Genomic DNA, 16,616 nt, shown 5'->3' on the forward strand with positions numbered 1-16,616 from the left:
AGGCCTCTTGGCAGTCTCCCAGACCAGTTTTCTTCTCGTCTTTGCATCAATTTTGGAGGGACGTCCAGTTCTTGGTAATGTCACTGTTGTGCCATAGTTTCTCTACTTAATGATTACTGTCTTCACTGTGTTCCATGGTATATCTAATATCTTGGAAATTCTTTTGTACCTTTCTCCTGACTGATACCTTTTAACAATGAGATCCCTCTGATGCTTTGGAAGCTCTCTGCGGACCATGGCTTTTGCTGTAGGATGCGACTAAGAAAATGTTAGGAAAGACCTACGAGAACAGCTGAACTTTATTTGAGGTTAATCAGAGGCACTTTCTCTGTATAGGTCCCAGTGGTACAGGGGGCACACACAGAATGGCAAAGTAAGAGTACAGTTGGGAACAGTTATAAAAGGAAGCTCAGAGGAAGAGATTTATTTAAAAAAAAAAAAAAATGCGTTATATTATTAACAGATTCCTGCACTTTGCCACTATATCCAAATCTTGTAAACCGGTTGTCTGTCTTTAATATTGCTATTAAAAATATATATTTTTGTATATTTTTGTTTTAACATGATACATTTCTTCATCAACTTGTTTATGGATGTGTAGCTACATTATATTAATATATAACATTGTTTTGTTTTTTTTCTTTGGTGATTTACTTGTAGGTACCAAAACCTTGTGACCAACCATGCCCTGCAGACAGCGTGAACAACCAGCTTGAATACACAGGCAGTAAAAAACAGATTTCTTACAAGACTGAAATTGTAGGTGGTGTTCCCATTATCACCCCCACACAGGTAGGCACAAACTATTCATTTAAACCAGCTAAATGAGGTTTTAGATGTCTGTTTGCTAATGTTTTTTTATTACATACACTACAGGTCAAAAATGTTCTAGTGTTTTTCTTGAGACTTAAAACCAAGCTCTGGTTTAATAACCACTTGCTGTCCAGGACCATTTACATTTTTTCACATACATGTTAAAATCAACTTTTTTTTTTTTTGCTAGAAAAAAACACAATATATATAATACCCAACTTTTGGTAAAATATAAAATATGATGCTGATGTTACATTGAATAAATAGATACCAAGCATGTCAAGATTTAAAATGCCCCCTCCGCCTCGTAATGGCGACAAACTACCATCCCTAAAACATTTCCATATGTGGTGCTTTACGAGCCTTTGTGGGTTATCAGCTTAGGGATAATCATGAATTATGGTCCTAGAATTATTGCCCTAATTTCGACTTTTGCAGCGATTCCTCATTTGTTTGGTAAAATCACTGTTTACATGTGCGTGCTGGTCCTACGCACACATTTTGTTCTTTTTAACTTCTTTCATAATTGCTTTTATTTAAATCTATTTTTTAACAATTTTTTAAAAAAATTTTTGTCAAGAAAAAAAATGTACTGCAGGTCAGTAGCAACATTTTGCATCATATAAGGTGGAAGATCATAACAGATTTTACTTACGGAGAGGAGGTGGGGAGAAAGTATTGGAGTAGTAAGAGGAAGGGGAGAAATGCTCCTGTAGAAAAATGTTGGTTTAAGTTGGTCTGTTATACCAGGGAAAATCTAGCAAAAACTATACCCCATAGGGGTCACAAGATAGGATATACAGTACTTTACTTTTTTTTTTTTTTCGTTTAAGTTTATTGCTGTCACAAGCAGGCAAAAAAGCTCCCTTTTGTAAGCTTTGGGCAGGTGACAGGTACTATTTATGGAGACATCAGGGATCAAACACAGATCGTGGAGTCCTTCCCAGCACTGTAAAAGTGATCTGATCACTTTTACATAACAGCTGATTGCCAGCTGGAAAAACGGTAGCGGGGTCATGATCCTAGTTTTAATCACTTTTCATCAGTTTGTTTGTTTATATACACATACGTCAGGCGGCAAGTGCCTACAAAAAAAAAAAAAGGTAGCTTAGTATTTGTAAAATGCATCATTTGTTAGAATACTTCCTCTTCTCTGGTTGAATGATGTGCAGCATCATTTTGCCAACTTTCTGTGAGAGCAAGGTGTCATCACCAACTCCCCTAGATGGTTATCAACACACTCCTTGCGTTCTTTTTACAAGATGTATTCTGCCTAATTAAGGGCTGTCCAATTCCAGAGAAGAGGGCCCCATGTGAACTGCCTAGGCATCTAAAAAAAAAAGGGTAGAAAAAAAACCCAATGAGAATTGGCACTTAAGGGGGGGAGGGGGGGCTGGGTGCAACCGGAATTGAGGTGAAATTCAAGACCATTGAATATCCTGAAACAGTACATACAGTGCTCAGCGTAAATGAGTACACCTAAACAGATTTGTCAGAAAAGCTTTACTTGCCTTTCAGAATCAACATTTTCTATGGGACACTATACAGCAAAATACATCCACAAATGCAGGCCATTGATTGCAAACAAGATTTGTTAATTTGCAGACACAAAGTATTTTTCCTAACAAATTATTTCAAGATCATGTTGCAAAAATGAATACACCTCAATGAAAGTCTTAGAGGCAAAGCTAAATTTTTGACAAATCCTAATTAACAAGAATTCGACTACAGGTGAGTATAAGTATTCATGAAACAGGTGTCCAGCAGACAGTTGATTATAAAAGGTTGTTACTTAACAAAGAAAACAACTTCCCATTTCATGCTGCCAGCAATGGCACCACGTGAAAGAGAAATGTCACAAGGCCTGAGAGAGAGAATTTCTTTACACAATAAAGTTGAAAGATACAAGAAGATCAGCAAAGCTTTCCTTATCAGTCAGACTACTGTAGCAAAAGCGATATAAAAATTTAACAAAGATTGAACTGCAACCATCTCACAGAGACGTCCAGGCCGTCCACGGAAGTTAACACCCTCAACAAGAGCATCTTCTGATGAGAAGGGTTGAAGAAGACCGCCATGCAAGTTCACTGCAGTTGGCTAAAGAAGTAGAAAGCCAAAATGGTGTGCACGGGTCTCATCCAAGAAGCAAGCCTCTCCTAAAGCCCATGCACAAAAAAGCCTGCCTAGAAATTGCCAGGGCCCATGCTGAAAAAGAAGATGACTACTGGGACTCTGTACTCTGGAGTGATGAGACCAAGATACATTTTTGGAACTGATGGCTTCAAAACTGTATGGCGTCGCATAGGTGAGTACAAAGAAAAGTGCATGGTGACTACAGTGAAACATGGTGGCAGTGTCCTTCTGTGGGGCTGTATGAGTGCTGCTGGTGTTGGGGAGCTGCATTTCATTGATGGTATCATGATTTCACAGATGTACTGCTTTATATTGACAGAGAAGATGCTACCATAAAACACACATTTAAGGCCATTGTTGCATTTCTGAAGAAGAACGGTGAAAGTGATTCAGTGGCCAAATATATCTCCTGATCTGAACACCTATGGGGAATTCTGAAGAGACAAGTTGAGCATCACTCTCCATCCAGCATCCAGGCTCTAAAACAGGTCGTTTTTGAAGAATGGAAAAAGATCGATGTTGCAGTATGTTGCCAACTTGTTCATTCCATGCCTAGAAGACTTGGTGCTGTCCTTACAAATCATGGAGGTCATGCAAAATACTAGATGTAGTAGTTTTTGTTGTGGGGCGTATTCATTTTTGCATCAAGTAATTTGAGTAAAACTGAAGATTTTGTAATCTAAGTTATATTATTAACCATCCTTTCATGTAATGAGCTAAAAAAATGTTCTATAAAACTTAGTTTTGTAAACATTTTGGAAATTGTTCTGGTTTTCATTGCCATATTGATTAAAATCTTACTTTTCAAAAGGGGTGTATTAGTTCATGCTGAGCACTGTAGGTAAGTTGTAAACTGCCAGAAAGTGTCACTAAACCCATAACCCTGCATTCACTATATTGAGTGTCCCACAGAACATGGAAATCAAATTATTTTAGTAAATATAAACTGTTAAATACCATTTTCTCATCCACAATATATAGCAACTGTTAATAGAAGACTTGGAGCTGCAGGTTTGATGAATCAAGTGGAATTAAGAGAGCCATTGCTAAGATGGTAAAATATAAAAAATGGAGGTTGCTTGAGCATCGATCACCACCACTAGACCACTTAGGACTGAAAAGTGTGCTGGACTGATAAGTCAGAATTTTTTAAATGTGTGGTTTAGTATGCTGTCGAGTTGGTGAAAAGATGGTTCTTGGGTGTGTAACAACAGCTTTCAAACATGGAGGACAAATTGTAATGGTTTTGCTGTATCCAGAGCCAAAGAATTTCACAGTGCGACTTGCAACCTGAACTAAAAGGCCTACCAGAATCTTTGCAGAGCCATACAATACCCTCTGGTCTACTCCTAGTTGATCAGGGGTTTATCCTACAGCAAGATAACAACCCAAAAACATCCACCAGGTTATTGTGGAACTACTCTAGAATAGTTATCTTTAGTAAAGTTCAGAAGATAGTAGAATAAACACCATACTGACAGTTTAATATAATGATATTGTAAATCCTACTTGGATTTTGCTACATAAATTTCTTCAAGCGCTCAAAGTAAATTTAAAGAAACTTTAAATTTTAATTTCAATTAAATGTATGCGTTTATTTCTATATCTGTCTTTTCTTTCCATGTACAGCAAGAACTCAGTGAATGTGCCAACACTGGTGACAGAGGCAACCTAAAACGCAGCCAAAGCCAGCTCCCATCTCCCCCTTATCGGTTATCTGAGGGTGGTGTGATAAAAGCTGGATACTGTGTTAAACAGGGGGCTGTGGTAAGATGTTAATACGACAATATTGATGAAATATTTATTCACTATTATAATGTGGCTTACAGGATGAAATTTGTTGAAATGTTTAGCTTTATTTGCTGTCTAACATTTTAAAATTGTAGTGAAAGATAAAGGTTTTTGAGAATTAGATACTTCACATCGTTGGACTGGTAGAAAGTGGTTGCCAAAAGTGACATCACAAAAAATTTTAACCGCTTACCTGCGCTGTGTAGCAGATATACTGCTACACGGCGACACGGGTGTGAAAAATCACGTGTGTGTGTGTATATATATATATATATATATATATATATATATATATATGTATATATATATATGAGATTTCGTATTTCTGGGTAGTGGGCGCGCACCCTTCCCACTCTGCCATTTGCGGCCGCGGATGTCAATCCCTGGGTCCCAGCCAGTGATTACCCGCCTGCGTCCGGTGATTACTGACAATCACCGTTGGGGAGGAAGACCATTTTGTTTACAAACAGTCTTCCTCCCTGTCAGCTCGGGCACACTGCTCGGGATGGCTGTGCACAGCCATTCCAATCAGTATGCTAACAGTGAAAAACACACCCCCCGCCCCCTTGTAAAACACTCCCTACACATAGTTAACCCTTTGATAGCCGCTCACATTAACCCCTTCCTGCCCATTGTCATTAGTACCGTCCGTGCTGTTTTTTATCACTGATCACTATATTGGTGTCACTGGGAATGTCAGTGACACCAAGTTAGTCCCCCCCAGTGTCAGAATGCCCCCTGCAGTCCCGCTAAAAGTCTCTGATCACCGCCATTACTAGTAGGGGAAAAAAAAAAAAATCCCAGTATCTATACCGCCTTTTGTATACGCTATAACTTTCATGTAAACCAATTAATTTACACATATTGGGATTTTTTTTTTTAGCAAACATATGTAGCAGAATACGAAATTTGATTTTTAAATTTTTTTACTGGACATGTTTAATAGCAAAAAGTCCAAAATATATATATATTTTTTTGTTAAAATTGTCGGTCTTTTTTTTCTTTATAGTGAAAAAAATTAAACGCACAGGCGATCAAATACCACAGAAAGATAGCTCAATTCATGGGGGGAAAAAAGGACGTAAATTTCATAGGGGTGCGGTGTTGCATGACCGCGCAATTTTCAGTTAAAGTAATGCAAAAAATGGCCTGGTCAGAAAAGGGGGTAAATCCTCTGGAGGGCAATCCAGACATCATCGATCTCAGCTGTTACAAGTTCATGTTTGCATATATCATCCGGTATGTCTGGATTTCCTCACCATCCTAACATGCAACTTCTACTAAAGAAGTATTTAAAGTACCCCAGACACGTCTAAGGAGGACAGAGCCATGCTTGATAACTGAGTGAGCAGAGCACAGAAATAGACCAGACCACATTCCAGAGGGATTCCTGGATTCAAACCTTGAGAGGGGTTATCTCTTACATGCGCATATTGATTGCGCATCTGGTGAGTGCGCAGTCTTTTATCAGTTTGGATATCACCACTTTTTGAATTCATCATAGAGATCTTTATGATCCTCTCAGCACTCAACCCATTGGGATATTGTGGACTGGGCACTCACTACTATTGCTGATTTAGTCACGACGCAGTGACAGGAATAACTTGTGTGGACTTTACCATTTGCACTTTATTGTGTTTTGCACCATAGTGTGTTCTGTACAATAATTTATGCACACTGAGACACTTGTTTTTAAAGCAACTTTAGCATTTTATTCATTTATGTTTTATGCACTATTTATGATTTCACAGCGCTGCACCCCCTGCTTATAGATCTGTTTTAAGGTTGTTTGGTACCTTTTGGTGTTCAGCGGCTATAGCGACTTTTAGCGCTCACTTATCCATTACATATGTTAAGATCATGGATAAGACAGAATCTTTAGATGTGCTGCTATCACAGCATAATGGTCAGTCCTCCCTAAACTTGTATTTTAGTTTTTGGGTAGATGTTGGGGAGTTCATTCTCCTCCTCTTCTGTGTGCGCCATCATAGCAAGCTGCTTGCTCTGGGGGCACATGTACGAACTTGCTCCCGAGCCAGGCTATGTGCATCCATAAACAGTGTTGCTTGGCCCAACACCCTGCTCCCTCCTCACAGGATTTGATTGACAGCAGCAGTAGCTAATGGCTCCCGCTGCTGCCTCTTTCCTGTAAGAGGAGAGCGATAGACCAGCGCTGCTGCAGACAGGCACAGCACTGGATTGAGGAAGGACTTGAGTAAGTATAATGGAAGTAAGGGGATGATACAAATACTGGGATGTTTTTTGCCTTAATGCAGGCAGTGCATGAAGGTAAAAAATGTCTTACCTTTACTACCACTTAAAAAATAAAAAAAAAGTAATCATTTAGTTTCCTAGGCTACTTGACACAGCCAATCTTGCAGCTGAGTAGTCCTATACAGAAGGCATGCATGTGCATTCTCTTGTAGAGTTTAGGCACAGTCATAAGCAGCAACAGCATGTATGTAAACCCAGGCTTGTAAAACGCTTATAAAACATGTCAAGTCTACGCATAGGGCATTTGGGGAGCGCTTTTAACTCTTGTAAAACTCCAGTTTAATGCCCATACTAAAGCTCAATAATGCCCAACGCCCATACTAATGCTATAGGAGCATTTAAGAATTAGAAATTTATTCAAGTGTGAACAAGCCCTAAAAGGTCACTTTTGGAAGAATGCACCCTTTAACCATTAGCCTACAGGGCACTTATACCCCCTTCCTGCCCAGGCCAATTTCTAGCTTTCAGCGCTGTCGCACTTTGAATGACAATTGCGCGGTCAAACAACACTGTACCCATATGAAATTTTTATCATTTTTTTGTGACAGATAGAGCTTTCTTTTGGTAGTGACAGCGTGACAGCTCGAGAGGAGAGAAATGCTGATAACCAGCATTTCCCTGTTTACATGTGATCAGCTGTGATTGGACACAGCTGATCACATGACAGAGCCGACATCTTCGGCTCTTTCCGTGATCGGTGATCCGCTGTGTCCGAGGGACACATCGCACTGCCAATCACCATGCTGCACGCTCCCTGAGCCGTGCATGCGCAGTGAGAATGGGAGGACGTCATATGACGTCCTCCCAGCACGAGAGAACCACCTTGCGCCCATCATATTACTATATGGCGGGCGGGAGGTGGTTAAATGACAAGTTCACCTTATAAAAAAATATATATAAATAAATGCACATCTTTTTTTGCAGCCTGAAAAGTATTGTGCCCAAGATCACAGGTGCAATGCCAGGATCCTGCAGACTCTTGGTACACTGTCTGCCCATTCCTCCTGAATTGCAGGAACCATGAGAGTTCTCACTAGTGTCCTGTTGTTCACTGAAAACACAAGCTCAGTACTTGTAGTTTGTTCATTCACAGAACTTTGTGAATTAATTAAGACAGCGGATGCAGGGAGAAGGTCCCCTGCCCACTGTCACAAGGGGTCAATGGGGGGGGGGGGGGGGGAGGAGGCAGGAGTTGGAACATGTGACATGTTTCACCCTAAATGCGGGTGGAACATGCAACATGTTCCAAAGGTGAATTTAGCCTTTGACATGGTAGAGGTTTACAGAGGTTTCTTTAATTGTTTTCACTGTGATTAATGAATTATTGTTTTGTCAAAATATATTTATTTGAAAATATCCCTTGGCATTTTCACCCAGCCCATTACACTTAGTGTACTGCCTAATACATACAGTCAAGGCATTCTGATTAATGCTTCCACTTGGGTCAATTCACTAGGAGATACATACAGCATGAATTTTTGAGTAAATATCTAATGCGGTATTTATTTCAAAGTAGTCAATTCACTAAACAAAATGTGTTGCTTTCTGAATGCGGTTAAATATTTGTTTTGTGACATTTATTACTTATATTTAGCATTTATTTTTGGTGGTTTTCACTTTTTTTTTTTTTTTTTTAAATAACATGCTGACACTACTCTAGAGGAAGATAGTTCTGTAAATAAATGCACACAGAGATATAATGAAACTATGAAAACATTCTATCTTGCTTTCAGTCACAGAAGGTGTCCCTCTAGTGAAATGTTACAATTTGTTTTCATTCCTGAACTCAGCGCAGAACATTTCTACACTGATACATTGTATACTTTTAATTTACTGGCCAGTACAGAGTTCCCCTCAGAGTTCCTGTTATTTTGTACATTTCTAAAATACGGACTGCCTACTGCCAGGTGATTATTGACAAATGTGTGTGTATCTTTCTTTTATCTTTTATTTGCGTATTTTACCTCACTTTCGATATTTTACTTTGATGAATTGACTTTTATTATCTACTATGCAACATTTCTGAAAAATGGGTTACGTGTCCTTTAGTGAATTGACACAAACTTATTTGCAAGTTTCCTAAAAGAGCAATTTGCAGCTTAGAGGGGTAGCATTTTACTGAGCCTATAGGGCGAATGTATTGGCTGTTTATTGCCTCACCAGTTTTTTTGGGGGTTTTTTGGTGCTTTTAGTGGTAGGGAAAAGGTGGTCTCATTGGCACTCTTAGATTCTCTTCTCTATCTGCTTGCACACTATTCTAGGGTCTGATAGGTGGACATTTGTGTTCTCTGTGATGTTATACTGGGGGTCTGTAGTTTTACAACCCTACAGCTCTGCTGACAGTGTTCACACACAATGTAATAGTAAATACAGTGGTGGGGATAGTACCTTTTTACTTGCTTTACCTTCACCTGTGGGTAAGGGAGTACCACCAGTCCTCCTGTACAGGGCCTAGGCCAGCAGGGGGCCCAGGTAGCTGGGTAAATCTGATGTTGGCAGGGAGGGTGATTGGCACAATGGGGGAGCAATTACTGGAATCTATCCCCTGTATGTCTCCCTCTGCAGCAGCTGAATGCTTCTTCTTCTCTCCCTCCCACTGGCTTTCAGTTGCTGCAGAGAGAGCCATGCAGGGGATTAATTCCAGTTTTAGCCCCTCCCCGCTGCACCCGACACCCTCTCTGTGCACCATACATTTCCCCAGCTGCTCAGGCCCCCCTGTGTGCCCCTATCTTCACAATGCTGCTGGCTTCCCTCCTCTCCTTCCCACCAGCAGCTGCCAGCACACAATAGGATCCTTCAGGATGGAGAGTGGGGAAAGGGTCCATTAATATGTCGCGTTTACTAGCCCCTTTCTTCCTGAATGAACACAGTGATCGGTACTGATCACTCACTGTGTTCATTCATAACTGAAGCATAGTCAACTGTTTTTTTTGGAGGGCGGAGGTTTGTGCTGTCAGGTTGGCTGTATGGGGCCCCATGGTTTCTAACAGCAGCCCTAATTTTGCACATTGTGATGAAGATGTGACTATTTACCAGTAAAATGAGTTTAGTCTCGTGGTGGCATTTAAGTGAATCTGTGCTGTGCCAACAATGGGCAGAACAAATCTCCAGTAAATATTGGCCAAGCACTATCACTTGTAATGGAGTCCCATATTTATATATACCCATTAAAGACTTGGCACAGAATGTAAGGTGGGAGAGCAAAGGAAAAGTAAGTATTCGCTGGGGAAAAGGGGTAGTTAATGCAAACCTCTTGCTTTGCCCTGAATTGACAAACTAAACTGTAAACTGTGCTCTAGCTATCTCCTTTTCACTCAGTTTACTAAACGTGTGCATGTTTCTAAAGGTTTCAAAACCAGTGCAGGCCATGAATGAGCTACATCCTTGCTTCTCTTTCTATCCATTCCCCAAAGTCCTACATTGTGCCAGTGCCCTTTTCCATGGCAGCAGAACAATGGGTGAGAGAATTGCAATGGAAGAGTGTTCATTCTGCAGCCTGTCAGCTCATTGAAGAGTGCATTTCAAATCTATTAACTATTGAAAAAGTGTGCTTGTTTTTTAAACTTTGTATCCTGTACTGAGAAACCAGGTAGACTTGCATTGTTAACTTCTTTTGAAAATACTAGTTCCGTGTATATCATGCAGATATAGTATCTTCTTAACCTCCTAAGTCAGTAACTTGGAAGAAATAGGCAGATTTGAAGTTTTTTTACTTCACTTTGTCTCTTCTAGAGGTATGCCTTTTATGAGTTGGTCACTGAAACCAGACAAAAACAGGCCACTAGCATATCGGAAGAATGTTAGCAACAGCAGCTTTACTATTTTGCTTTCTTTGTGCTTTTTCTTTTAACTAATACAAATAAATAGCAACTAAATTCAGGAAATGACGTACTTTGACTCTCTTTTACACTAAAGATGAAGAACTGGAAAAGAAGATTCTTTCTCCTAGATGAGAATACAATAGGATACTTCAAATCTGAATTGGTAGGCATTGCCTTTTTTGTACTCTTTCATTATCAGTGCTGGCTTGGTTATGGAATTTACTTACCTGCTTTTACTTTACCAATGTGTCATAGGACAGGGAGCCACTGCGATTGATACAACTGAGAGAGGTGCAGAAAGTACAGGAGTGCAAACAGAGGTGAGTTTGCGTTCATTTGACTGAAGATTGCTAAACATAGTACTGAGATCACATTGATGACATCATGCTATTTCAATATGCATAATATTCTAATGGTCGCAACAGCGGTGCTAGGAAGGCCTTTCTTCCCATTTTTAAAGTAAACGTGAGGACTGTAAGTCTGGGTTCGCTGTCTAGTTAGTCATTGACACAGAGGACGAATGCAGTACAGATTCAGACTTTTTTGGATTTAGCTAGCTGCTGTTCTGGGTCATTGATTTACTGTGTAAATAAGCCATGATAAGGACAACAGCTCTGCACTTTTAGGGCCTGTTCATACCAGGTGTGCTAGGACTGCACTAGACAGTTTTGCCTAGTGCAGTCCAAACTCAAGACAAGGCAAAAAGCCTTGTTCCCTATCATGCTAGTTCACTGTGCTCCGGTGGTGTGGACTGAAATATGTACAGTATGCAGTACTTTTTTCATCACAGCATAGTGCGACACAACCCACCATACTGCTTCGTCTCTGCAACTTCAAGGTCGGTTATACTAGATTAAAAATAAATTGGCAAAAAAAAGTCATGCAAAAACTGAAAAATATAATTAAAAAAATGCTGCTGGCAAAACAATCAGATATAAATTGTGTACAGATAAACATAAATTGCCGCGCTAAACCATTGTTGTATACAAATAAGTGCATAAATTAAAAATGTGTTAAAAAAAAAAAAAACAACATATAATCAAGTCCCAGTAGAGCAAAACGTAGAAAAAAGTCCCAATATTCTGATAATGTGTGATCAAACACCGCGTATCTTCAAATAAAACAAGTGCACCACCACCAAGTTAAGTTAATAAGAGTCATAAACGCATGAATGCAATGGCCTGGAGATGTGTATCCACCATAACTCTCAAGCAGAGGAAAGATGCTGGACAACCAGTAGAAATGAAAAGGATCCCTTCAGGGTATCCCCATCCTGTATGTCTCTCCGGTGCATGTAATCAATCCATAAAGGAAGAAACCGGAGAGCAAACGTCGCCTAAAACCATATGGACAGTTTAAACGTATTAAATTCCACACGCATTTGGGTAGACAAATAAGTGCTGTGTACAAATATAAGACCTCTGGTCCCGGGAACCTATCCAAGTTCGTGGTAAACAGAAACAGCGTGATGACGTCAGGAACAGACTCCACCCCTAGAGCATCAACAGTAAAAACTAGAAACCAGCAATTTCCTTTAAAGATACTTGGTGGGATGGGAAAAACTGTGCTCTTTTAACTTCTTCTTATATGCTGGAGAAGTGTGCTGCGTTTTCAGTGGAGAGCTCTTCCAGAATTCACTGAACAAAGCAGAGGATATTATTGAGTGCAATTTCTAGATGATGATTTCTCTTGTATATGGCTAGCTTAAAGTGATTGTAAAGGCAGATTTTTTACTTTTTAAAAATAACAAACAGGTCATATTTGCCTTTTCTCTGCAATGGTTTTGTCCAGAGCAGCCCCTGTCCTCTTCCCTGGTCCCCCGTCAGTGCTCCTGGCTCTCCTCCCCACCGGCTTCAAGTGGCTTTCTACAGGGGCACTTGTACATGCTCACTCCTGAGCTGTAATTAACAGTAGCAGGAGCCAATGGCTCCCGCTGCTGCCTTGCTGTCCAATGAGGCGATAATGAGCTGCTACTCTTGTGCACTTCGCTGGATCGAGATCGGGCTCAGGTAAGTATTTAGATTGGGCTGGGGAGGGGGGAGCTGCAAGCAGAAGGTTTTTTAATCTAATGCATAGAATGCATTACAGTGCCTTTGAAAAGTATTCATGCCCCTTGAAATTTTCCACATTTTGTCATGTTACAACCAAAAACGTAAATGTATTTTATTGGGATTTTATGTGATAGACTAACACAAAGTGGCACATAATTGTGCAGTGTGAGGAAAATGATAAATGGCTTTCAAAATATTTTACAATTATCTAAAAAGTGTGGTGTGCCTAAGTATTCAGCCCCCCTGAGTCAATACTTTGTAGAACCACCTTTCGCTGCAATTACAGCTGCAAGTCTTTTTGGGTATGTCTCTACCAGCTTTGCACATCTAGAATGAAATTGTAGCCCATTCTTCCTTGCAAAATACCTCAAGCTCTGTCAGATTGGATGCAGAGTGTCTGTGAACAGCAATTTTCAAGTCTTGCCACAGATTCTCAATTGGATTTACGTCTGGACATTGACTGGGCCATTCTAACACATGAATATGCTTTGATCCAAACCATTCCATTGTAGGTCTGGCTGTATGTGTGCCACACTTTTCAGATATTTGTTTGTAAAACATTTTGAAAACCATTTATCATTTTCCTTCCACTTCACAATTATGTGCCACTTTGTGTTGGTCTATCACATAAAATCCTATTAAAATATATTTATGTTTTTGGTTGTAACATGACAAAATGTGGAAAATTTCAAGTGGTATGAATACTTTATCAAGGCACTATAAGGTTAAAAAAAACATCTGCCTTTAGAACCACTTTAAAGTGTACCTGTAGTTCTCTTTAGTTTAGTTAACTGCCAATTGAAATTTATGGCAGGCACATACAGGCATCTGTACTTGGCTTCACATTTCTTTCTGAACATCTTAGTAGCCCCAAAAATCCAGGGAGCTCAGTTAAGCAATTATCAACCAGAGTTTGGTTTGCACCTTCTCCACCACCCTGTTAGATTGGCGGTAGCTTACTCCGGTTCAAGTAACCACAGTTGTTGATGTGGAGCCGTTATTCAGCCAGTGATTAGGCTGCTCTTTATTCTTTTGGAGCTCTTAATAGATGCAACTTTTTCAGTTCAGTCATGAAGAGAGCAGTGCCACAGGAAGATACACAGGCTAAAATTGTTGGTTGTTAGAAGCTAGTTTAGCAAAAAGAGCTGCTGAAATTTTTTTGGGCTTTTCTGCTTGAATAGGCAAGTAATGAAAAGCCTTTACTGTGGCTACAGAATGTTTGGCCCACAGAGTTCATGAAATCTTGTGTGAATAACTGTACACTAGAAATGTTTGTATTTTGTATGTAGAAGTGAAATATGCTCATTCTCCAGCAGCCTGTGCCTAGTACAGTTGTGGACATTGGGCATACAACACATGCACAAAAAATGTCCTTGAACTACACAGGATGTGTGTAGTAATCTCTGTACTGCAGCTCCATTGCTGTTAACCTTTGCATTTGAGGGCAATTGCTGTGTAAACACAGCAGCTGCCGTCAAAAAATGTGCAGTCTGACACAGTGTTTATAAACACAGTGCAAGTGCAGATCAAAGCTGCTCCAAATGAAGTCCGTTAAATCAACCTGGTAATTATTTTTTTTCTTTTATTTTAATAAACGGTTACATAGGAACACATTTTACTAGTCATTTGTATTCTTTAAAGACATACAGTAGTTCACCTTTTAGAAAAAAAAAACTGCCTATGCAGGTAAGGGATCCCTGTAGATAAAAACAACACTAAGCTATTGCTCCAGGCAAGAGAGAGTGCATGTGAGGGGGTTTGAATCAGAAAAAGAGCTTACTCCTGTGATGATGGAAGGGAACAGTTACAACTGGAAGTGAGCCTTAGCAAGATTCTAGCAGCAAGGCAGAATGCAAACTCTGGGAATATTTTGGCCATGCTTTGGGAAGTACCTAAGTGGACTATACCCTTAACATGGGGCGTTCTTCAACTTTGGTCAAAGCTGCACAGCTTTTTATCTATAGGTACCCCTTACCTGCCTAGGTTTTTTTGGTGAAAGTGAACTAATTCTTTGATCAGCCCATATTAACTCCTTCCCCTTCCTCCATTTTAGATATTATTTTTCTGCAGATGTTTTAAGCATATATCTTTTTTTCAACCATTAGGAAATTGCTTTTGATTATTCTTATTATTAATATTTTTACTTTAACTCTATTGCTATAACAAGGGGATCAGCAAGCCCCTATGTGATATTTGGCAAGTGACAAGTACTCCTTATGGAGGCATATCATATATGCATGCACATATATATTTATATTATGTATATTGTAATTCTATATTGTTTATGAAATAAAATCATCGTTGCATGACAAACACCACAAAATCACCTAAAGAAAACCTCTCTGTGATCAACAACAAATGATGTGTATTATGTTATCTTAAGTCATGATATTTGCTGAATAAACAGGCCCATAGGACAAATGCAAATAGGGCTGGAGTGGTTAAAATCTAGGCTGGTAATATCCAGGTTATCTGCTAGCAGGGTACTGACACCACCATAAAGTGGTAATGACTGTTAGACTTCACAGTTTTAGATCCTGTGTGCAGCTGATGTTTCCTGATCTTAGCCTTGTCTGCGTAGCACCAGCTCAGACTCTATAGCTGATTTCCTGTGTAAAAGTGACCCTGAAGGTGAATTGTTCCATCATACGAAAAGTTCTGTGGATTCTGTATACTCCAGGTTTGTAGAAAACTGGAAGGTTCGTTCTGCTGTCCCCCAAAAACATTTCCTTCCTATCCTACCTTCTACGTGACCTTTCTTCAAATCCTGGTTCAGCCAGTTGCCTTAAAATAGTCACAACCTACATAGACATCCATGTATAACTGTATTATGCTTTTCTTCTTTCTGTAGTGACATCATGTTGAGAGACAATTTGTTTGAAATTGTAACAAGCTCACGAACATTTTTCGTACAGGTATGTAAGTTTGCTATGCTGGTAAAAGAAACAATGATTGTTTTCAAATGTTATAATCTTGAAAATGCTTTCACTTATAACTCAAACTTCTTAGCCCATTTCCCTTTTAAAGCGGACTTACACCTTCATACATGCAGCTATTGCAGAATTGCTACAAAAAATATGCATTAGTCTAGGTTCACACCTATGCAGGCTGCATTTGAGGTGTTTCTGTATTTACGTTTTGTTTTTTGTCTTTTGGGTTTTTTTCACTTGCATTTTTTATGTGGTTTTGCCACGTTTTTGATGGTTTTTTTTTTCTTCTTCTTCTTCTTGCTAGGCAGATTTTAAAAGCAAAATCGCAATACATGCTTTTCTGCAGCGTTCCCATTGAAGTCTATAGAACCAAAAGCAACGTTTTGTGTTCAAAAAAGTCCCTGACCCTTTCCAAAAAACACACCGTGTGAAAACGTGAAGATGTGAACTTGTCCCATAGGAAATCATGTTAAATGGACTGTACTGCGTTTCTGCAAAACACTGCAGAAAACGCTTAGGTGTGAACCTAGGATTAATGATTACTTGCAAAAAGTGCCTTCCCAGTGGCAGTATGTATATATGTTCCTCAGGGGTCATGGGTTTTTTTTTTCTTCCTCCCTCTGCGTATGTCAGGACTATGAGCATTTTTTAAAAGAAGCATTGCATGGCACTATATTGATCAATATTGCTCCTCTCTGTCTACCCTCACTCAGATGAGACTGTCTGCTGGGTGCAGTTGTTTAACAAGTGCTTTGCTGTTTCAGATTTGATTAATGACTCTATCTTGAGTCCAGTAGTATTTA

General features: G+C 39.5%; 1 protein-coding gene across 4 annotated transcripts in view; it reads left to right on the forward strand.

Moving 5' to 3' along the window:
• Positions 1–16,616, forward strand: part of PLEKHA1 (pleckstrin homology domain containing A1) — a 93,731-nt gene that overhangs the window by 68,545 nt on the left and 8,570 nt on the right. For all 4 annotated transcript variants that reach the window (XM_089683259.1, XM_089683261.1, XM_089683260.1 and 1 more), the window contains 5 exons: positions 661–792; positions 4,576–4,713; positions 10,927–10,995; positions 11,088–11,152; positions 15,735–15,798. In XM_089683259.1, coding sequence (XP_089539385.1) covers positions 661–792; positions 4,576–4,713; positions 10,927–10,995; positions 11,088–11,152; positions 15,735–15,798 — 468 coding nt within the window. The remainder of the gene's footprint in view (positions 1–660; positions 793–4,575; positions 4,714–10,926; positions 10,996–11,087; positions 11,153–15,734; positions 15,799–16,616) is intronic.

Source organism: Staurois parvus, unplaced genomic scaffold (genome assembly GCF_062004578.1).
Source record: "Staurois parvus isolate SC_StPar_1 unplaced genomic scaffold, SC_StPar_1.0 ptg000303l, whole genome shotgun sequence".
Taxonomy (NCBI): domain Eukaryota; kingdom Metazoa; phylum Chordata; class Amphibia; order Anura; family Ranidae; genus Staurois; species Staurois parvus.